This window comes from Phalaenopsis equestris, unplaced genomic scaffold, assembly GCF_001263595.1.
Source record: "Phalaenopsis equestris unplaced genomic scaffold, ASM126359v1 Scaffold000002, whole genome shotgun sequence".
NCBI lineage: Eukaryota > Viridiplantae > Streptophyta > Magnoliopsida > Asparagales > Orchidaceae > Phalaenopsis > Phalaenopsis equestris.
Window position 1 is genome coordinate 64260234 of NW_018164444.1, and position 25259 is coordinate 64285492.

Here is a 25259-nt window from a genome sequence, read left to right on the forward strand (position 1 = left end):
TCCCCCTCCCTTTTTCTCTTTTTCCCCCGCCAGTGAGGTTGGCAGGCGGTTGTTCCTCTTTCTTTTGCCTATAAAACCCCACCTTGGGGAGGTCTTTAAGGTTGGTCGAAAATTGAAAAAAAAAGGTGGAGGTGCGGTTGAAATTTTGGCTTGACGTAAACTTCATGTTCAGTTGCTCGACATTCCTTTTGGGTTGCTCGGTACTCTTGTTCGTCAGTTCCATATTCTTGCTTGGTTGTGTGTTTGACTACCAAGGGTTGAAAATTTTGAGAGGAAAAGGAGTTTGAGGTGTTTATTGGTTGCTGTTTCTCAAAGATTTTGGAAAGAGAGTTTCTATAGGAGGTGTTTGCTTAAATTTGTTATACAATTTTACTTTGAGCCTGCATTAAGAGATATTTCTCCTCTTTCCTCTAATCTGCATCACTCGGATTTGCACCTGAAAATATTTATTTTCTCTTTTAAAGCATGTGGAAGTAAAAGTTTAGGCCTTTTTTTAGATCTAATCATGGAAAGCTTCTTGAATCAATAAGCAATAAGATGATGAATCAATAAGATGAAGCGTAATATGGTTGTCTTCTCTTATTTTCTGATTCAAATGCATGATAAAGGAAATTTTAGAAAACTCTAGTTGCTGCCATGTGATGACATTTGCTTATCTGGAATATGTGCTAGAAATGAAATATTAATGCTCTTTATTATCATTATTCCTGTTCAAGTAAATGTTAGTTCAAGTAAATGTTTTCAAGTAAATGTTAATGCTGAGACATGTTGGTTTTAGGGATTCATTTATAGTTATTTGTTTCCTGTTACCTGTTACCATTTGAAACATATGTTGGGAGTAATATTTTGAGATATAAGGCTTTATGAGATTTGACTTTGATGGCTCTATTTGCCCCATTTGGTGGGCTCGGTTTTGGCTCCTTCTGGGCGGTTTTGGCTCCTTCTGGGTTTTGGCTCCTTCTGGGTTGGATTTCAGCTGAAAGTTTTGTATTGTTTCTGCCCCTTTGTTGGGCTCGATTTTGGTTCCTTCCGGGTTGGATTTTAGCTGAAAGTTTTGTACTATTTCTGCTCCTTTGCTGGGCTCGATTTGGCTTAGATTGTATTCTTTTCTTTAGCTCTTATGTTGGACTTGGCTTTGTCTAAGATCTGGGCTCAGTTTGGCTTGGCAGTTTATCTGTTTTTGCCCCCTTTTGCTGGGTTTAGTAGAGCTGAAATTGTGTTTTATTTTATTCCACTTGCTGGACTCGATTTTGGCTGGAACTCTATTTATGTTTGCCCTTTCCTGCTGGGCTCGGTTTACCCTCTACGGCTCCCTGTTTTATCCTTCTTGCTGGGCTCGGTTTGCCCCTGTGCTGGGCTCGGTTTTGCATTGAAATGGTTTAGTTTTGCCCTTGTGTTGGGCTCGATTTGTGCCTTGTGATGGCTGAGTTTTGGTCATTTGTTGGGTTAGACCTTACTTTCGGGTTGACCCTATTTTGAACAATGTTTCGAGCTTAGTTTTGTTTTGGCTTGGTTAGGTGTTGTTTCCAGCACAATATATGATTTGCTTTGGGGCCCTATGTTGCTTTTCTGGGCCTTGAACCTTTCGGTTGGGAGCTTCCCTGTTGGGTTGGGGAATTTAAATCTTGAATGGTTGGTGGTTTCCTTTTACAATCCCTGACCGTGAGCCTTCTCCCGTGACTCCTTTTATATGGTTGGCTGGTAGGTTTTCCTCTTTGGCTGTCCTTACCCGTGAATTGGAAATTATTGGTTTGGATTGGTGTTTTCTCTGGCTACCCCTATCCGATAGCATCTAATGTGATTTCCCTTATACCGGGCTTAATTTGCCCATTTGGCTGCTACCCCTGCTTGGATAGGAATAGCGGCTTCTCTGGATGTTCCTGGCTGTGAGCATTTCTTGTAGTATCCTTCTATTCTGTTTAAATGTTTCCTGTTGCATGGGTGATGAGTATTTGGTTGAATGTGCTATTTTGGATAGCTTAATTTTGCTTTTTCTTGCCCCTACCCATCGTGAGATTATATGGGGAGCTTGGTTGTGCTTTTTCTGGTCTCTATCTGTGGACTTATTCTGTTGGTTGGTTGTGAGGGCTGCTGTCGTTACCCGTGAGCATCTCAGCTGGTTTTCTTTTGTCCTATTTGGTTGTTTCCTGCTTTCCCCTTTGTTGTGAGGCTGGTTTGGTGGCTTTGGTTTGCTCCCCTTCCCATGAGCATCCCAGTTGGTTTTTCTTTCGTCTTGTTTGGTTGTTCTCTGTTGTCCCCGGCTGTAAACAGTTATATGGATGATTTCATGATTTATTTAACATGAGAAGCTTTTGATTAAGAATGAAATTGAATGGTTTTAATATTGGCATGATTTTGGAAATTTAGAAGTTGTCGTCCCTAAATTACTTTCCTTTGTTCGATTTGTGAAATAAAAAGGGCTCTTAAAACTTCATTTTCGAAGAAGCATAAAGCTGATATAAATTGAATTCATGAAGGATTCGAAAGCTCATAAAATTGTCATTCATGAAAAAGATTCTTTTTGGAAGCTTCACATTAAGGTTTGGATAACATAAATGTCACATTTGAGCTCAGGCTTGGGTGTGTGAGTATATAAGTGATGGTGGGGCCGTGTATACAATTGTCACATTAATTCGGGCCCGTTTTCGACCTGTTCGAAATAAGAATTGGAAGGGATACCCTTCTTGGGTTGATCCACTTATGAAATTTGAGAAAATGATATCCTTCTTGGATTGATTCAAGAATCTTGGGCCCTCATTTTCAGGTCTTTTCGTCATAAGTTTTTTAGGGCTGATTCACCTTTCGCCTTTTCGATCTTTTGGGTGAATCAGTTCCTCCTCTCTCTCATCCCCATTATTATTTTTTTTTCTTACTTCTTGGTTTAGTTTTCGGTACTTATGTCTGACACATAAGTGCTCATATATAGTCTTTTGTTATATATGAAACCATCAAGCAAGGTCGCAAATAGGTCAGTTTTGTTTTGGGGCTTAGGGCGATGATGACAAAGGCACGCCGGTGATAGAGCAGAAAAGTTTGAATAAGAGCATGACATCAAGATTAAGAGAGCATCACGATCATAATCATCGTCAACAACATAAATCTCAAAACAACCAAAGAAAAGTTTGCACCTTCATGAATAAAACATATGCATGCTTAGTTTCAAGGTCACTCCGCTTTCCATACAGGCCATGAACATCCCTTTCATTCCAAAAACCAATGGAAAGCGCTAGGATATTCCCTTCAAAAGGATCAAAATCATTGATCTCAGCTTAAAGTTAATATATGCTGATGTCGCAACCAATGTCTTCCAAAAATTTTGCCTGGATGTAACCTACAAGAGATCCATCTTGGATAGAAAAGCCCTACTTATAAGGTATTTTGGTCTCTGTATGATCAAAGAGTTATAATTTAAGACACCTTATTGCATAGATTTGTGTTGGATAAAATTGCCCTTAGGAATTATTGGAGACTTTAGACTTTAATATCCACTTTGTTGAAGATTGAAATAAGGCCATAGGATGGCTACAACATTGGTATTGAATGTGAAATGATAAAAAGCATCAGATTTTGGTTGATACTTCAAGCTTGTTGCTTCAGTTAATGGATTTGACTGTAGGGTTTTTACATTTTGAAGCGATCTGATTTCCAAGATCCGGAAGTAAAAACCATTTCATCCAACCTCATTTTACAAAGATTGTAAAAGCATGAATCTTAAAGCCATTATTTGGATGGCTGGATTAATTAGAACTTTATATTCATTGCAAAATGCATCAACTATTAAAAAATCTCAAAGCTTTTGTAAACTCTAACCATTTTTTGTAATAAGTAATATAGATATAAGAATTAGTTGTTCTTTATTACTTCTTTCATCTAATTACCTCTACGTATTAAGCATATGCTATAATTCAAAAAAAGAAAATTAAATTCTGCCACAATTCAATAGAATTAGAGAGTAACATTAAGTTCAATATGTTATAACTATCAAGATACTCATAATTGCTGATTTTCTGTTAGTTTCTTTGTTAACTACAAAACAGTGTATCATCATAGCATGACCAGCATAGGTGGGAGAAGAATTGGGCAAATTGCTGAAACTTTAATTTTCATAATGAACAAAAAATAGCATCAGTAAAAAAGACTAAAGAATGTTAGCAAGAATGTAACTCATAAAATATTAAATATAAAATATAATATTACCCAATTGCCCGGGTCTATATTTGCAATTTTATTCCTACTGGACTGGTGACTTTTCCTTTGGATATTCTGCTTGCCTGGGAGTCGAAACATTTTTTAGCACCCCAAACATGAAGAAATTGTCATATACATAAAAGGAATGATATTATGAGAGTGGCAAAGAGAATACTGTTCATAAAAAAATAAAGGGATACAAAGGAATATCCTTCTTGCCTAAATAATGTTTTTCCTATTTGAAGCAATAAAGTTCTTGTATGATGTCCTTGAGAGCAATCTACATTAATTTTTCACGTCTTTAAGATCTAAAAGCAATTAGTTGCATAGAATAAGCCTCACCTTAGAAGTATAGTTAATTTTTAAAACAAAACAGAAATTTAAAAGCAATAAGACAATATTGAGCGCTCAAGGTCTATTATCTATGAAGTACAAGAAACAAAACTCATGGAGAAAAGCAGATGTCAATATCTCTCTAGCTTTCAAATAGGATTGAGGGATTAAAACATTCACCACAAAAGCCTAGAATCATAGCCAATAAAGTTTATCAAGAAAGATCAAGAGGTTAGCTTGCAAGTGGAAATGTCTCAAAGATAAGGAATCAGTGATTATATTGACAATACTGATAATCGTGAAGTGAAAATCCAGCACATAAGTAAATGAATGAAATTCGACAAGCAAAAACATCATGCATGCACCACACAATCTGAAGGTTTGAGACGAACTTAAATGTTGGCAAATGAAACATTGAAATTCAAACGAAATTAGAAATTTAGCATAAGATAGATACAGTCCTTCAAAAGTTTTTATTTGATATGACATGAAATTTAAGACTATATTTATAAGCTCTAATCAATTATAGCTAGATAAAAGATTAAATGCTAAGGTCACAATAAAATACCAATAACAACCTTTCTCAATATTTACCAATTCATGGTTTAGAACCTCCTTGAAAAGAATTAGTTCCCAAAACCTTCAAGCAAAGTGTTCTGGAGGGTGTTTCTAAGCATTGCAGTGCGGAAGGGTTTGTCACTCTTATCAATAACAAAAATTAAAAGATTTACGCATCTCACCCTAACCATCCAAGGAATAAATCCCACTACACCTTTGGATATCATAGGCTTCAAAAAAAGGGAACAATGCAAGAGTTTCACCAAAAAAGGTAAGCAAAATAAAATTATAGGAATCAAATACTTGATACATAAGTAAATTTAAAATAGCATCACCAATGTGAAGCTAGGGTTTTGATGGTAACCTTCACAAGACTTCCTCTTCGTTTTTTGCTCACTGCTTGATGTATTTGATATTACTTCAAACCATTTCTTGATTTCTATATTTTGCACAATTTAAAAAATGGACAAGACACTATAGCACTTATTGCTTCAAGAAGATAAAGGTTTTAGTTGCAAGAGGATAGTAAGTTGGAGGCTAAAGGCTAATAGTCCTGCAGCAGCAGGTGCTGGAGCAACATAGAGTGAGGAAGAAGAAAAAGGGAGAAGAACAATAGAGAAGGTTGGGTGAAAATTGAAATAAATTTCATTGACCATTTTTTAACTTGCAGTAACCGTAATTGGTCCACGTTTTCAAAATAAAAAAAAAGTAATAATATAAATAAATTCAACTTATAAGGAAATAATTAAAAAATTAAATACTAATTAAAGAGGCAAAAAACTCTGAGAATCTGGCAACAGCCCATTAGAACTAGTAGCATACTCAAAAAACAAACAGAATTTAAATAGTAAAATGTAAGAAATTGATAAAAACTCTAACTATAAGCAAGGCATTCAAATAAATCCCTTACAACTCTCATTTGCTTGACCAACCAAACCTTGAGGGGGGTTTATGGAGAATTCATAGATTGATTCCTCTTCAAAAGTCATTTTAGCAGAAACAATTACATATCACAACTTCACGAATGACCGCCCCACTTCCCTAAGATGCTAGGGATATTTTAAAGTTGTTGGGAAACTGGGAGACTTAAGATGAATTGGAGACTTCCTAAAAGCATATCGTGAACCGTGTGTATCATTCAGCCACATTAAGATGAATTGGAAACTTCCTAAAAGCATATCATGAACCTTGTGTATCATTCAGCCACATTAAGCATTGCATATCATCTGCAAAAGCTTAGAGACACATATATTCATCATTGAAATCCAGAATATATCAACGCCTTTAAAACATAAGGAACATTTACAATCAATGAAAATTTTGGCCTACCTTTGCATCATTTTTTACCTATTTTCCAATCCAAGCTAGTTACAACAAACCATAGAACCACTAACCTATCCCATTTATTCCACCAAATGAGAAAAAAAATGAAAAAAGAAGAAAAGTTGGTAAGACTTTTTTAAAAAAGGTTCAAATCCAGTCTTTCAATTTCAGTCTTTCAAAATTATTTCGTTGTAATTGCATTCTTTTTAATATTTTTTAGATAAAACAATTATCTGCCAATATTAGCATTTTTGAAAATTTAAATTTTCTCAAAATCATATGAAAACTCAAGCTCAAGTGATACAGACCTTATGGATCCTTATGGCAACTCGGCATAAGGATCATGGAATGATGGCAGCTGTACCTGGTTCTCCCATAGCACAAAACATTTGATAAAAAACCAAAGTCAAAACAAAAACAAAACCATAAATATTTCATGTTTTTCCTGAAAGTACAATATTGAAATACCGAGTAAAAGAATAGAATAACAAGGATGCTAGTGTCCCAACAATCCAACATATATACATGCTAAAAATATTGATAGCTTTGTCTTACCTCCTTTAATAGATGAGAATCAGACCAATTTAAGCATACAAGATTGATCTCCTTTCCTTTTGCAGAATGTGGAGCCTTGTTCCTTTCTCCATCAAAGGGACATCTTGTCTTGACATTGCCTTCAAGAATGGCAGGCACTTCGCATGATATTGGTCCAGCTTCTTGTCCGCTGCCACAAAACAAAAATTAAAAAAAAAAAAAAACCGTTTAAAGCACATATATTGACATATATTGGCAGAAAAAAACCCCAAATAAATATGTTTCAAGAAGTATATTCCAGTTTGGCATGCTAATAAAGCAAAGAATATAAAAACCCAGGTTCAGTGAGAACTAATACATTTAAGGTGTGTTGTGTGATCATTATAGGTGCATGCTTCAAACTTCTTACCATTTGCCTACAGTTCACACCTGAGAATATAACTTCTAATCATGGTCCACCTCTTCTACCATAGATCTCTTAGAAATGAAGCAATTATTTTTTGACTGGTTGCTTCTAATGATACAGTGACATTTTATCGGAAAATTGCATTACAGCCAAATGTGCGTAATTATTGAAATTTTCCCTGCAAAGAGGGCATGCTGAATTTATTCCTAATATGCTTACAAAAGTAAATCATGTATATTAATACAGTACTCTATGTGACACGAGAGATACTCGGGAGCCCTTTCAGCAGTTTTGCTACAGTGCCATGATTTCGCTACAGAAACACGACCTTCCTTACATGGATTTGGAGCCTCTTTTCCATGGTGGGCCCCATCCTAATTATCTAGGGCTTATATATTTGATTCGTGTGTTTAGGTTGGTGGTGTTTCTATTCAAGAAAGTCGTTGACATCCCAGTTTCTCCATTCTAGGGATGTATCCAAAGGCTAGTGGGGCTCGAGTTATAGCCCGTCCAAAAGTAGTGATTTTCTTCAAGGGCCGAGTGGTGCTTCGACTGTAGTTCGTTCTCAAGAGAGTATTTCTCCTTCCCCAACTCCTCTGCAAAATTTACTCCATTATTGCCGCCGTAGTCTTTGCAGAAGCAACTGAAAAATAGCCCTCCTTGACTGTTTTCTGAATCAAATCAGCAACTCTTTGTAGATCGATGGCTCCTTGATCTAGCTTATCAGGACTACAATGATCATCAAATATTTGTTGTGGTAGCCTTCCTTGGTTAATGGAACTATAACTCTCTTTGAGTCCATTTGTTACTAAAGCATAAGGCAATGAAGCTGATATTAGCAATCTTTTATGAGGCGCGATTAGAATCTGCACATGGTTCAAATTGATGGAAGTTGTTTTTTAGTTGATTTAATGCTTATAAAAAGATGCCTAAGGCATGTTAGAAATTCAATGGCCACCGAATAATATTTTTATTTGGAAATACAAATCCTTCTTCCCACATTCAATTTCTTAGTCAAGTGAGAGACATGATGAGATTCCATATTCATTTCATTTCTCATGATTTAGTTCCCGTCATTCTTTTCTTCCTTTATTCTTTCTTCTACATTATCTTGTTATCAGTTCAAAGTTAGATTGAATTTAATCAAGATTAACTGCAATCTAAATTTCTATCACTTAAATGAAATGTCAAACATGTGTCTGACTTTCGTAATATTTAATGCTATTTATTAATACTTAGTAGAAGGCCATAGAATTTTAATTTGAATTTATTTCTACCATTCTATAGTTTACATCAAAGATATTCAAGAGTTATTTTGGCATAGTTTGTTTCATGTAAGTTTTGTGTGCTTGTTGCATGATTTTCCACATCACATATTAGATCTACATTAGAAACTATGAAAAGTCTACACAACTTTTGCCAATTACATCCGTATTCACCAAGACTTATGCCCTATTTACTTTATCGTCAATTATCACATCTTTGATCTATGGGATTCCTACTATCTCCTCATGAATCAAGGGACAACTATAATTATTATTCCACTTTTTTTTTTCTCTCTTATTGGAAGCTCTCCTAAGTTTACAAAAATTTCACAGAAATATTGAAATGAAATACAACATATTCTTTATAATTCTGACGATGGTACCAGACTTATTTTCTTCCTTATTTTCTATTATTACATCCTTCATCACTACATTACCACAATCTTGCGACCATCATTGTTGCATTATCTTTATTTCATTCATTTGGTTGTAAATGCATCCTTCAATGATGTAATGCCACAAAATGCTCTCATTGCTATAACAGCCATCACTGCATTGCCTCATTTTTTTTTCTTATTTATTTATTTAGATGAACATAGCCACTATTTCTTTCTCCATGAACAACAATAACAATATCATCATGTCATCAATCATGAGTTCTCTTAGAATTGAGCGATGCAATCTAAGTCCGACAATCAAGCTACAAAGCATCTGATGTGGCACATGATGTATAGGTACCAATGCAAAGAAAATGGGCCAATAACTAAAGCACAAACTAGAAAATTAGGGGTAAATCAAGGCCCTATAACTATGATCAAGTGAAAATCAAAGAGATAGAGTGCATCTACTCACTAAATTAAAGTGAGCTTAGATTTCAATGTAAGAACTCTTGAAAATGGTATAGAAAAGTCCCTAGGATATTTATCTAGTTGGTGGAGCCAATTCAACTGGATTTAGCAGATGAATTGGATGCATTTCCAAAACTAGGTCAGGATGAACTAAATTGGACTGATTTAGGAATTTGGATTTATTCTCTAGAAATTTTCAAAAGAGATTGGTGAATAATTAGTTAAATATGTTACAAACTTTAATAGATGTTATCTGAAATTTTTTATTATTTTCTAAATAGCTTCTGATGGTGAAAAGGGGATGGGAATTAATTATGTAAGGTGGAAACCCTTGCCTGGTCGAAACCCACTTCGTAGGGTGGAAACCTAGCCTGGCAGAAAACTATAGGTTTACTGGATAGACCAAATAAAAGAATTAAGGGTTGAAACTGTAGTATTTAATACAGGGATGTATTTACAGTATTTTTTAAATTTATGAGAGTTTTTTAAGAGGTTGAAGGCTCTAAATGTCCAAAATGACAAAATAAGGTCCAGTAGCATAGTTTTTCTGGTCGAATTTTAACGTGGATGGAATAGGATTTTCTTTGTTTTTTTTATAAACTAAAATGGAAGAATTATTGTAAAATCACAATGGAGGTGTGGTAAAAACAATTTACATCAACAAAAGGAAAGAAAATAAAAAACGTATAGTACATCTACTCATCAAACTAGCATAAGAATGCAAACTATTCACCAAGCAGGCTCCTTTATAGAATTTGTCCACCAAACCTTCTCCCTTGAGTTTCACAACCAAGACGGGAACGGACGGTCGAACGGTTTGAAATAAATTTTATATATTAACATTCAATTTAACAGATGAAAGAACCACTGCAAATTAAATTAAAACGGTACAATTAAAATTTACCTCATTGATGGTTGTTTGCATCTTCTAGAAAAGTTTTCTCGTATATCGGTCATCTTTTAATAATTCAATTGAATCTAAAGAATTAGTTAAAACAATTGTGAGCTAAACGATCCAGTAGATATTCATACTTATAAAATGCGGCAAGACAAGGAAAAGAAAGAACAATATGTATATCAGTTAAGCTTCTGTATAAATCAATACAAATATTTGACATGTTATTTAAAGGACTCAATATCATTCTCATATTTATACAACAGTCACAAATGACACTGCATAAAAATTATGTCAATTAAAACACAATGATATCAATATCTATTTTTCATTTCCGTGCACGGGTACACTAGCATTCCCCCACTAGTACCATCAAGGGGTGTTCCATCATAGTCAATCATGCACATACAAACATTCAACATAACATATGTATTCATCGTATCAATCATACTATATAAAACATACACTAAAATCCATGAGTAAATAACTACAATATTCACAACCATAAGACAATAAAAAAAGAATAACAATCAGAATAAAACATCAGCAAATATCATCAACTGCAAACATATTTAAGCAAAAATAAATTATTGCTATAGTATAAAAGTACAAGTACTCACTTATATTGTAGATTAATTTCTTATTTGATTTGTTTTGACATTGTCTCCTTTATATTTGGAAGCCCAACAACATATAAAGTCTAATTAATTTATTATTTTAATAAACTCTTAACTTTACATTACATAAGTGTAATCAAACTTAAATTTTATTACTTTATATATATATATATATATATATTATAAAGTTATTATATATATATATATATATATTATTGTTGTTATTATTATTATTATTATGTTTTACTAAAAGCCTTATCTCGATCAATCCTATCCCACGTGAGGGCAACACGCGACTCCTTCAACATAGGGCAGCGAGTTGAATCCTTCCCTCTTCCTGCAATCAGCTCGATTCAACCTCTCAGAGCTCTCGTCTTAATCCCTCCCACAAACCCGCACCTCCTCTATATGCGACGATCTTCTTCCTACGCAGAAGGCTCGACCTAGCACCCGCATTAATCTTCCCTTCTCCTATTCAAACACCTCCCGCACACGATCGCCTTCCTATTCTTCTTCATGAATGAAGATTCCTCCTCAACTCAGCTCGATTCTTCTCCGCGAAGCTCGATAAATAAGCCACACCTTCTTCCTCTCCTCGCGCACGACAAATACGCTGCTTCTACCCCATTTCTCACTCCAAGTAAGTCGGTCTGTGACTTTATAGGCGAATTTGCCTCTCCGACTTCCTGTCATTCACTCACTTCTTCTCCCACTATGATCGATTCATTTCCTCGCCCTTCCTAGTTCGATTTCACGACACAATTCCTCTTCTGCAGTTTTACAATCTTCTCGTTTCTTCTCCCCCTTCCATTCATTTGGCTCGACCCTTCCAATCCTTTTTCGTGACTTCGTTTCTCCTCCATTAAGAACAGAACGGTACAATCTTCCCTACTTAAAAAAATTTCATCCTCGAAATTTATAAACAGACCTCAAGCCCATCAACAATAACTATCCACGAAACTAAAGTCATTCGTGAAAAGCAATCACTATAAACGTAAAGACTCGATACAAGACGACTCAACTGTACTTCGAAATACATAGATATTGAAACACGAAAACATGTCAAGAAAATACCAAACATTTCAGACATTGCCACCATCAACAGCAATTGGTTCTTAAGACTCGTTATGAGAGAACATTCTGAGGTCGAACCAGTTGTCTTGGTTGACTTTGGGTAGGAACCAAGGCAATTGACTATCTTTTTCTGCCCACCTGCAGTCTTCTGTGAAAGAGCTCCACCGACTCGATTGAAGCAGAAAGGAGAACGCAAAGGAGAACACAAGCAGAAAGGAGGCTTGTGCTATAGTTATTGGCCTATCTATCTTTGCATTGTTATTTTGTTCATCATGTGCCACATCAACATCCTTTGAAAATATCGATTGAATAGAAATCTATCTAAAATAGTCCAAATTAGTTCGCAAACTTCTAAAAGGAATGAGATAATTTAGTCACTTATAGGGCACTGAAAGAATTATTGAGAGCAACTAAAAATTTTAGTCAATTATAGAATGTCACTTGTACTCCAACATTCTAATTTATTACTTCGTTTCAAGCCTTCAAAGTTTCAGAGATGTCCATTCCCAATTCAAATGTCATTATTTCAAAAGAAGTCGATCATCAACAATCATCTAAGCAATTCATCTCAAAAACTTATTTCACATGCCTCTTCTCCCAGCAATCATGATAGACATAATATTGAGTGGTCTGTCAACGAGATATTCATATAAGCAAATCCTTTAAACTCTAAAATATCATCCTTATACAAAAATTGTTTACCAAAATGTCATCCATTTAAAAGGTAAATATAGATTCTAAGTGCAAAAAGTTTATTTTATCATGCATATTGAAATCCAAAATAATGCGGAATAAAGCGAAATTATTTCATTGAGATGAAATGGTGTACAAATAACCCTTACATGATCCTAGATTAGGAAAGACAATAAAAAAGAAAATAATATGAAATGAAAGTTATATCACTTAATATCTCTAATTAATTTATTTAAATTAATTATTTGAAGATAAAAGAAACAACCTAAAATAGGAAAGGAAATAAATCCAATCTAAGGAAATAAATCTAAAATAGAAAAGAACAATTATATTAGGAAATAAATCTAATTCACATAACTTCTAATAAAAATAAATTATTTCCTAATAAATCTTTTAACACTCTCCTCAAATTTAAACATGGTTGAAAATCATGTTCAACTTAGATTTAACAACATCAATGAACAAGGAGATCCTGAGAGGTAGAACTTGAAGTCTTAGTCTTGTGGTGCGATTATCTTTGACTGCAGTTTCTGCAATGTCTGTGGGTAGGAGGAAGACTCCTACAAGTAATATTGCAGAAGAGTTTGCAAAACGTAGATAATTGCGGTTGTTTTTTACTACAGTTCCCGCAGTGTTTATAGATAGACGAAAGACTCCTACAGGAAATGTTGCGGGAGAGTTTGCAAGAAAGTAGACAATTGTGATTGTCTTTGACTGCAGTTCTTGCAGGATAGTTTGCAGGAAAGTAGACAAACTGCAGAAAAAGTTGCAGGGTAGGACCTGCAGAAAAAAAGAAAAAGCTTCAGAGATAGGCTTGCTAAAAAAAAAACTCTGGAAGGCCTGATACTAAAAAAAACTCATGAGGTTTGTCGTAGAAAAAGCTCTGAAAAAGGGTCAGTTGCGGAAAAGATTCCAGAGGAAGACCTAATGCAAGAAAAAACTTATGGAGGAAAGGTCTGTTGCATGAAACATTATGGAGGGCTCGATGCAGGAAAAAAACTTCAGAGGAAAGGCCTGATGCAAGAAAAAAAAGCATCGAAAAAGAATCTGATGCAAGAAAAGGCTCCAGATGAGGGTCTGCGACACGAAATAACTTGATATGACATTAATTCTTCGGATCAATGTCGCCCTACCTTCATTAGTCTGGCGCCATAAGAGAGCCTTAAAGATTACCCTTTTCCTGTTATCAGTTGGAACCGAGCAAAAGGGAGCATTGACAACAAAGAACATTCCCAAATCCACTTGACCAGAACTTGAAGCATCCATGACTGATAATACCTTCTCATTGACTGCCTTACAAACTTGAAATGTTTCTGCCTTGAGAAACTGAAAAAGCTTTTGTAGGATCATCTCTAAGGTTGGCTTTCTAGCGGGCCTTTGGGAAGTTCTAATCTCCAAAGAATTTGTAAGATCCTGCCTCAGAGTTCTTTTCCTTCCAAGTCTCTTGAATTTTGATAGCTCTACCATGAGAAACTCACCCTCCCCATCAACAAAACAACTATTTTGTGCTTCTTCTTATGAATATCTTAAAATGAGCAATTGCATCATAAACCACCAGAGCGCTTATTCTGTGCGGACACCGCACGCAACTATGTGTGCGGTGTCCAATGGAAAGGTGACACATGGAACTGTGGCCCCCACAACTTAAAAAATGAAATTAAGGCATTCTTACGGCGCAACCCGGCCCGAGTCCGGCCCGAAACAAGTAAAAGTTAAAGAACGCGCCTGAAAAAAGGTGATTCCATCGAAAACCCAAACATCGCCGGAGCGAGAAGAGCGCAGAGCACCTTCATTCGATCTTTTAGGGTTTTTGAATCAGAAAAACTTAGAATTTTGGGGTTGCTGTTGGAAACCGAAGAGAGCCTTGTGAGAATGGAGACGAAAGCGCCCTTGAGAATGGAAACCGAAGAGAAACCGACAATGGAGGCCGAGAAACGCAAGAAAAAGGAAGCGAAAGAGCAAAAGAAGAAGGAAATCCAAGACGGTTCATCTTGATAATTTTTATTTTGGTGGTTCTACTTTCATTGAGAAGACCATTTGGGTAATATTTTAGTTGTACTTGAGTAACAAATCACTCAGAGTAATATATGAGTTGTATTCTCAGAGTAATATATGGTACACAAGTGCACACAATATTACCTTAAAAAAACCAACATTAAACCGCAATAAAACCTGTTATTTAATTATAATATCAAACTAATCACTACTTAACACTATCTTAAATATTACCTAAGTATTACAGAAATAATATTATAATAAAACAAAATACAACGGAAAAACTACAATAATATAACTTTAATATTACACCAGAATATAACCTTAATACTATTAATATCAGAATACAACGGAAAAAGTTCCATAATATAACCTAAGTACTATACCTGAATACAACTTAAGTAAAACTACATTAATACCAAAATACAACAGAAATACAACCAGAATATAACCTAAATGCTACAATACTAGAATACAACGTAAGTAATACTATAATTAATATAATATAACATAAATAATACTATACGAGATCACATAATGTTGCTTAAATATTACCATAATAATCCCAAAATAAAACCTTTCTACCTAACCCCTTATATTTTTTGCATTATTTTGTTTGATGTAGATTTGTGAACCCAAGGTCCATGAGTTGTAGATGTCAATCATCTGTAGTTAGAGATGCGTTTGATAAGGTCAAGCTTGTTGTAACTGACGAGATGAGGAATGAGCTCAAAATGTTGAATGTTGATCAGTTCTTTGCACTTTCACCTTATCCCCAAGACAATGTGGTCACACTTCAAATATTGCAATGTTGGATACATGAAAAAATGATTTTCAGAATGAGAGGGAAAGATCTGAGGATAAATCCTGATGAAGTTGCCCTTTTGATTGGTATGTCAAATAGAGGAGAAATTCCAAAGTAGAAGAAAGTTCCATCATGTGGCGTTGATGGCCGTCAAATGAAGGCTAATCTGTTGAACTTCGGAACTGGGGAGTCTCCTGCCCCTTTTAATCAATTGTATATAAACTATTTGTTATCAAATTTATTTTTTCCGTTTAGTAATTTCAGTGTATCCAAAAGACGTATCCAAAAGACTTTACATCTTACATCTTTGGAGAGAATTTACATACATTTGCTTCATTTAATTGGCCCGCTGTACTATGTGAATATCTTATTCAGCAAATAAATGTAGTAACCATCAAAATAAGGCGGAACAGACCTCTGGGATATACAAATGATTTTCCTTTTTTTGCTAAAGGTAAGTACATCGTTATAAAGTCAAATGGTATTTCTTTCTTTGTGTAAAGCTGAATATACTCTTTTCTTTCACACAGCTCTGATTTTATGAGCACATTGTTTTGGTTACTCCTGTCAATCCTGGGGCTAGACCTCGAATGTTGAGCTGGCCAACAACTGTAAGCTTGAACTCATCCCAACTTGATATAGCTTTTAAGAGGCTGACTCCTGATCCAGGCAAGTTACAGGCAAGTTATATATATTTTTAATTTTAAATTAAATTATTATGTAATTTTAAAACTGGTAATGATCAAAGCCTTTCTTTTTGAAATAACTTGCAAATTCATAATAATTTTCTTGATCTGAGAGACGATGAGCTCAATCTGTTATCTAATCCAGATGAAGGATTACCTGGTCCAGTTCCAGCGACGCAAGTTCAAGGCAGACCAGAGGCACCTGTATCATTTGATATGGGGCCAGTTGATTCAGGGGACATCGCCCCTGAGCCACTGTATACCACGATGAATAAAAACATGGAATCAATAATTGAGCTGCTTAAAGGCCAAGAGAAATAGTTCACTGAATTTCAAGAAACTTTGAATGCAATAACTATTGGGGTGTCGAGTTTGCAGGGGCAAATGTCGGTGCTACAACATAAGTTTGAAAAATCTAAAAATATTTCAATTAATAAAGACGAAGAGAACGAAGTAGATGGTCCCCAGCCAGCCTCCCCTCATGGTGGGAGTCCTCATGATTTCCGTCATGGTTGGAGTCCTCGTGATTTTATTTATAGTGAAAGAGAGGTGGGAGCCCAACAGAACATTAATGTTACCCAGCATTCAGCTTCTGTGGGAGAAGAGGGAATCAAGCCGTCAGCTTTTATGGGAGAAGAAGAAACCCTTGTTGAAAGAGATAAAGTTGATGGCACTCATGAACGGACCTTTGCCAGCATAATACAAAGGGTTAAGGGTAGACGGAGCAGAAGAAAGAAGACAGTGAGTTCGCCTTTCACTGCCTTCGAATTGAAGAGAAGAAAAACAACAGCGAAAGTCGATGAGCCGATGTTACCCGATAAAGATGCTGTTGTACACACAACCCCCATAGTAGAAGAATAACAAATAACTGAAGAATCAATAGTAGACCCTGTAGCAAAAATGGGTCTTCAAATAATTGTATTTCCTGTTGTACATACGAACCACATTGTAGAGGAACAACAAAGAGTTGAAGAGGAAGAAGAAAAAAGATCAGCTGTCCTAGCATTAAAAACTTTAGGAGATCAACCAGATGTTGTTAATGTGTTATTTGAAATTTGTTTTTTATACATTGTCTTATATCATCTAAATTACCTGTGTGTTTCAGATATAACATATTTTTTTTGTAGCCTCTTCCAACTATCCCCCAGATCGACTATCCTGACAGATCTATAGTATCAGCAGAAACACAGATGGTGATCGATCAAGTCATGTCAAAATACATCAATAAGTAATACATCAATGAATACATCAATGAGTGAGTAAATCTGTCTTTTATAATGCACTTCTTTTGTAATTAAGGGAATGAAAACAACTTTATTATATTTCGAATTTGTTCTATTATACATGAATAATATTATGTTGCACATGAAAGACATTTTTATACATCGTCGGGCAATGGTAGAGTTATTGTGCAATGACATGATTGCAAATGACCATGTCGACGCCCAAGCGATATTTTGAGCAATAAGAGGAATGCAAATCCATCCTTTTTTAGGCCTTACATTTATGTATCGCCACTATACTAGGTAAGACCGCATCTAATTATCTAAACAACCATACTTAGTTATATTCAGAATTTCAACAACCATATGAATATGTTAACCCCTTCTTTTATTATACAGGTTTATGATAAAATGGGTAACACCGCATCATTTGTGGATCATATCACCAAAGAAGCAGTTCTAAAAGCTGATATCAATATGATTTATGTTCTGAACAACAAACAATATCGTAATCAGTAGACTTATTTCACTGTTAATATATGTTTTATTTCATAATGTAATATATGTTTTATTTCATTATTTCATAATGTACATAATATTCGTATATTCTCTCTACAGGAATATTAAGATGATATTAATATTATAGTCGTATTCTTGTATTATTGTGGTAATATTATGATATTATTAAAATGATAGTGATAATGTTGCTGTTATGTTGCCTCTATCATGGTTGTGTTTTTGTATAGTTTTTGTAATATCGAGGCATTACTAAGATAACTTAATAGCATTTTCTGATGGTCTCTCCCATTCAATATGACTTCAGATTCGAGTGTTAGTTTCCTTAATGTTTCTAACACGTTTTTTTCAGCAAGTTTATTACCTTGTGTTAATATGTTGATCTGGTATGCAAATTTATGAACGTGTTCGATATATGAGTCCACTCGAACAAGTTGCATAAGTTTGTGAATCTTTCAAATATTTATAACCATAGTTGTTATATTTATCCCTCTTTGCATTAAACGACCACTGTAATAAAATATATTTATCTGGGATCTTTATCCCTTAGAATGTGAGCACATAATATACCCATCATTTCAAATTTTTTACAACTGCATGTAATTTCAGAATAATTTCCCCTCAAGGAGGCATTCAAGATGACCTAGAGCATGGTGGTTTGGGAAATTATTCTGTCCGACGACCGCATGTGCCCTACATGCGGTAGCGAATGAAAAGGGTATGCGTGTAACGGTGGGCCGTCAGTGAAGATAAATATGCAAAATAATAAATTGAAGGCGTGACCCGGCCCGAACCCCGCCCAATAATAGAAAAAACGTATATCTGGATCTATTGAATCCCGCCAAATCCAAAATTTCAATATTTTCGATCCCGCCAAATAGAAAAAAATAATATTGGTGTTTTTTTTTCCGGTTTATAGATGTAGATTTTTTTTATTTTTTTGTCTCTTCGTATTCGAGAGCTAGAGCAGGGTCTGTTAAATGGATTTCTCTGTCGACCAAGAAATATTGATGGAATCTCAAAGCGATTGCGAAAATGATGCAAATTAGCTTGGATTATTAGCTGCGACCGGAAGCATTCCGCAGGCAATATAATTTCTTTGTTCAGGGTGGTGTTATTAATGGCTTCCAAATGATAGTATTGCGAGGCTCGGATGGTGTGATTACTATATTATTTGATTGCTAAGTTACTTTGTAGGTATTATCATTGTGTTTAAGTTGTATTAATGGTATTATCCTTTCGGTATTATTGTGGTTGCTAGTCTTTTTTTTTTCTTACAAGGGTTGTGGGGTCTTATTTAGTTTTTATCATGGGTTTATTTTGATGTTATTATGGTTGTATTATGGTGTTATTATGGTATTATTTATGTGGTATTATGATTGTATTATGTATTATGTTGTTATTGATTTATCATTTCATACCAGCATGATTGTATTTATTAATTGGTTTCGTTGAAACGTTATTTTTTCATTCTAATAGTGACATTGTTGAAAGTTGCAGCTCCCCTAGCCTTTAACTGTGTGTCTTGATCCAATTGCGGATAGTTTGTTTCGCGCGGTGGTTCATAATGAGAAGGAAGCCTATGAAAATTATTGTGCATATGCACACCATATTGGATTCACTGTGCGAAAGGACCACGTTGGTTTTTGGTCTAATTCAAAAATGATTAAGACAAAGAATTTCATTTGTGGTAAGGCTGGTTTTAAGAAAGAATTGAATAGCAATGTGCCGGTGAAGTACAGAAGAGGGGACACAATGACTAGTTGTCCAGTCATGATCCGATATGTTGTCGATGTAGAAGGTAAATGGTCGGTTAAGAAATTTATGAAAAATCATAATCATCCTTTGGCGGCAAATGGTGACAAACATCTATTGCGTTCCAACAGAAAAATGAGTGATGTCAGTTCACAATTGCTCAGATCGATGACACAATCAGGGAACAAAACAAGCGATGCCTTTAGTTTTCTGGCTACAGAATTTGGGGGTGTTGAAAATCTTGATTGCACGAAGAGGGATGCTTATAATTTCATAAAAAGAGAGAAAAAGGGTAAGATTAAAAATGGGGATGTTAATTCTCTACTTAGATTGTTTACTGAAAGGCAGGCAGAGAATACGATGTTTGCATGGGACGTCTAAATTGATGAGTCTGGTAGTTTATTGAATTTCTTTTGGAGTGATGGGATATCCAAACTTAATTATGATTGTTTTGGGGATGTCATAATAATAAACACAAGTTATAAAATTTATGTTGTGCTCCTATTGTCGGTGTGAACCACCACTGGCAGAACGTTCTATTTGGAGTTAGTTTTTTGTCAGATGAAACAGTTGAATCATTCAAGTGGCTATTCAAATCATTTATCCAGATTATGGACAACAAGCACTCGATGACAATATTCACTGATCAGGATCAAGCAATAGCCAGAGTCATTGAAGTGTGTCTTCCGCACACAAGACATAGATTATGTCAATAACATATTTACAAGAAATTGTCTTCAAAACTACATTGTGGTGTAAGCACCAAGAAAGTCAATGAGTTTTTTTATAAATGCATGGCTAGGTGTAACTCCGATGAGAAGTTTGAAGAATCTTGGCATACAATGAATGGAATAAGAAATCTATATGAGAATGTTTGGTTGAGTAGTTTGTACAATATCAAGCATAAGAGGTCAACAGCTTTCAATAAAGAAATATTTGGGAAGCGGATCCTTTCAACACAAAGAAGTGAGTCGACAAAAAACATTTGTCATAATGTCTCCAAGCGAACAAACACCCTCACTGAGAGTTTCTTGGGTCTTGAAAATGTCATGAAAGCTTGGAGAAAGAATGAGAATGATGAAGATTTTAAATCTGAACAGTCTGCAATTATCCCGGTTGTAAAAAGTAGTCTTGTGTTGAGGCAAGGTGCTTTAGTTTATACGAGTAAGTTATATTCAATATTTGAAGCAGAGCTGTTATATGGTTTATGTGGTTGTTGTGGAGTGCTCAGCCACCAAAGATTCAGAATTTTATGTTAGAAACTTAGATAATGAGCACACAGTCAGACCGTGGATTGTTAAGGTCGATAAAGGTAACTTTGAAATTACACACAGTTGTAAAAAATTTGAAATGATGGGAATATTATGTGTTCACACTCTAAGGGTGTTTAACCATGAGATTATAACAAAGATCTCAGATAAATATATTTTATTACGGTGGTCGGTTCATGCAAAGAGGGATATATATAACAACTATGGTTATAAACATTTGAAAGATTTGCAAATTTCTGCAACTTGTTCGAGTGGACTCATATATCGAACACACGTTCATAAATTTGCATACTGTATCAGCATATTAACACAAGTTAATGAACTTGCTGAAAAAAACATGTTGGAAACATTAAAGAAACTAACACTCGAATCTGAAGTCATATTGAATGGGAGAGACCATTAAGAAATGTCAATGTCAAAGAAGAAAAAGACACCGAATAAACCACACAATTTGAAGAACCCAACGAAGATGCGGCCAAAAGGAGTTTCTAATGCTAGGTTAAAAGGCTTTTGGGAGAAGAATAATCGATCAAAAAGTAAGATTGAAAAATCACCATAGTGTTAGGTTATATTCTTCTATTATTTTTATATTTTTCTATTATTTTAGTTGTATGTTGTGTTACAACTCACTAACATGACACATTGTTTTACAAGAAAGTATAAAGAAGTTGGTTCAAGTCAAGAAACATTTCAGCCATCAATCCCAAGCCTATTTTCAACGTCGGATCAGTATAGTCAGGTACATAACTTAAAATTTAAAACGTTTTATGATTTGTGAACTAATTTTGAATTGAAATATGTACTTATATTCACATGTGATTGCTTAAAATCAGTAGGAATTGTCTGCATCACTGCCCACAGACACATACACGAGCTTATTGATGGACCTAGATGATGATGTGTGAAAGATCAAGTAATTGCAACGATTTATTGTTTGTAATTGCGGAATTAATGTATTTTTTGCAGTGTTAATATTGTTTGAAATTTTGCTTTAAACCATTTTATGAATAAAATATTTGTTTAAGTTTGCTTTGAATATTACCAAAATATTCCAGAAATACTGCAATACAATCAAAATATATAGCAGCGCTGGCGGAAGAATATATTTTAATTTGATTGAAATATTCTTTTGTTATATTCACCACTCCGCGGTCGTATCTAGGTTGTTCCGAATATATATTTCTAACACGACTAATATATAACATCTACCAATAATTAAAAAACATTGGAACAAGCTCCGTGGGATTTTAAATATTTTGATAAATTTTCTTTATTCTTTCTTTAGTTTGCGTTGAATATTACCAAAATATTGCTGAAGTATTACCGCAATACGATCAATAAATAACAGCGCTGGGGAGGAATATATCCTGATTTGATTGCAATATTTAGCAAATATTGTGTAAATATTGCGATTTGATTAAAATATTTTCCACAAAATACTATTAAGTTATCTTAGTAATACCCGATATTACCAAAACTATACAAAAACACAATCATGATAGAGGCAACATAACAACAACATTATCACTATCATTTTAATAATATCATAATCATTTTACTATCATTTTAATAATATCATAATACTATCACAATAATACAAGAATATGACTATAACATTAATATCACCTTAATATTCCTGCAGAGGAAATACACGAATATTATGTAAATTATGAAATAAAACATATATTAACAGTGAAATAAGTCTACTGATTACGATATTGTACCCACAAACAAATATCTTAAGCAAGCTCTGCCCTAAAACTTGACATTTATGTATGTCATCTCATATCTTCACTCCAATCATGTCTGTAGCTTTTTACTAATTTTTGCATAAATTTGCAGACAAATATCCCACAATCAACACTATTGGCTTGTACGGGAACACCTCTAACCATTGAAAGTTTCTATTTCCCGGGTTTAGCCCTAAAAAAATCTTCAACATCATGGGCAAATTATTTGATCTACACAGTTAATTAATGATCAGTGAATGGACAAAACTACTGAAAGTTGCAGAAATAATAGCTTTAACGATTGAGAGTAACTTATAACATCGTTGCACACGGCTTTGTGCATCTGGTTGGGTAATGAATCATACATTTTTCAATTCCCATCACTCAAATCAGCAACCAATAAAACCCAGTGGCGGTTGTTCAGAACAGGAATCATAATGATAACAGCTTTTAGAACTGGTTCTTTGATGATATGACCCGCAAATGATGTGGTGTTACCCATTTTATGATAAGTCTGTATAATAAAACAAAGCGTTAACATATTCATATGGTTGTTGAAATTCTGAATATAATTAAATATGGTTGTTTAGATAATTAGATGCGGTTTTACCCAGTATAGTGGCGATACATAAATGTAAGGCCTAAAAAAGGATGGATTTGCATTCCTCTTATTGCTCAAAATATCGCTTGGGCGTCGACATGGTCATTTACAATCATGTCATTGCACAATAACCCTATTATTGTCCGGCGATCTATAAAAATGTTTTTCATGTGCAACATAATATCATTCATGCATAATAGTACAAATTTCAAATATAATAAAGAAGTTGTTTTCATTCACTTAATCACAAAAAAAGTGCATTATAAAAGACAGATTTACTCACTCATTGATGTATTTTGACATGACTTGATCGATCACCATCTGTGTTTCTGTTGATACTATAGATCTGTCAGGATAGTCGATCTGGGGGACAGCTGGAAGAGGCTACAAAAAAAATATGTTACATCTGAAACACACAGGTAATTTAGATGATATAAGACAATGTATAAAAAATAAATTTCAAATAACATATTAACAACATCTGGCTGATCTCCTAAAGTTTTTAATGCTAGGACAGTTGATCCTTCTTCTTCCTCTTCAACTCTTTGTTGTTCCTCTACAATGGGGTTCGTATGTACAGTAGGAAATATAATTATTTGAAGGCCCATCTTTGCTACAGGGTCTATTATTGGTTCTTCAATTATTTGTTATTATTCTACTATGGGGGTGGTATGTACAGCAACATCTTTATCGGGTAACATGGGCTCATCGACTTCCCCTGTTGTTTTTCTTCTCTACAATTCAAAGACAGTGAAAGGCGAACTCACTGTCTTCTTTCTTCTGCTTTGTCTGCCCTTAACTTTTTGTATTAAGCTGGCAAAGGACCGTTAATGGGTGTCATCAACTTTATCTCCTTCAACAGGGGTTCCTTCTCCCACAAAAGCCGACGGTTAGATTCCCTCTTCTCCCACAGAAGCTGAATGCTGGGTAACATCAATGTTTTTTTGGGCTCCCACTTCTTTTTCACTATAAATAAAATCATGAGGACTCCAACCATGACGGAAATCATGAGGACTCCCACCATGAGGGGAGGTTGACTGGGGATCATCTACTCCGATCTTTTCGTCTTTATTAGTTGAAATATTTTCAGATTTATCAAACTTATGTTGTAGCACCGACATTTGCCCATGCAAACTCGACACCCCAACAGTTATTGTATTCAAGGTTCCTTGAAATTCAATGAACCATTTCTCTTGGCCTTTAAGCAGCTCAATTATTGATTTCATGCTTTTATTCATCGTGGTATACAATGGCTCGGGGGTGATATCCCATGAATCAACTGGTCACATATCAAATGATACAGATGCATCTGGCCTTCCTTGGACTTGCGACGCTGGAACTATCCTTCATTTTGATTGGGACCAGGAAATCCTTCATTTTGATTGAATAACAGATTGAGCTCATCCTCTCTCAGATCCAAAAATTTATCATCAACCTGCAAGATATTTCAAAAAGAATGGCTTTGATCATTACTAGTTTCAAAATAACATAATAATTTAATTGAAAATTAAAAATATATGTAATTTGCCCGATCAGAAGTCAGTCTCTTAAAAGCTATATCAAGTTGGGATGAGCTCAAGCTTACAGTTGTTGGACACCTCAACATTCGAGGTCTAGCCTCAGGATTGGCAGGAGTAACCAAAAAAGTGTGCTCATAAAACCAGAGCTGTGTGAAAGAAAATATTTGACTTTAGTACGATGTACTTATCGTTAGCAAAAAAAGAAAACCATTTATATATCTCAGAGGCCGGTTCCGCCTTATTTGGATGGTTACTGCATTTATTTGCTCAATAAGATATTCACATAGTACAGCGGGTCAATTAAACGAAGCAAAGGTATGTACATTCTCTCCAAAGATGTAAAGTCCTCTGGATACACTGAAATTACTAGACGGAAAAAATAAATTTTATAACAAATAGTTTATATACAATTGATTAAAAGGG

The 25259-nt window shown here is 34.7% G+C and overlaps 1 protein-coding gene across 1 annotated transcript in view; it reads right to left on the reverse strand.

Annotated features, from left to right (window-relative positions):
- LOC110019553 overlaps positions 1-25259 on the reverse strand; it is a 44768-nt gene that overhangs the window by 12143 nt on the left and 7366 nt on the right. The window contains exons 4-5 of the mRNA XM_020717267.1: positions 6958-7126; positions 4236-4271 (exon numbers count right to left, since the gene is read on the reverse strand). Of these exons, the coding sequence (XP_020572926.1) occupies positions 4236-4271; positions 6958-7126 (205 nt within the window). The remainder of the gene's footprint in view (positions 1-4235; positions 4272-6957; positions 7127-25259) is intronic.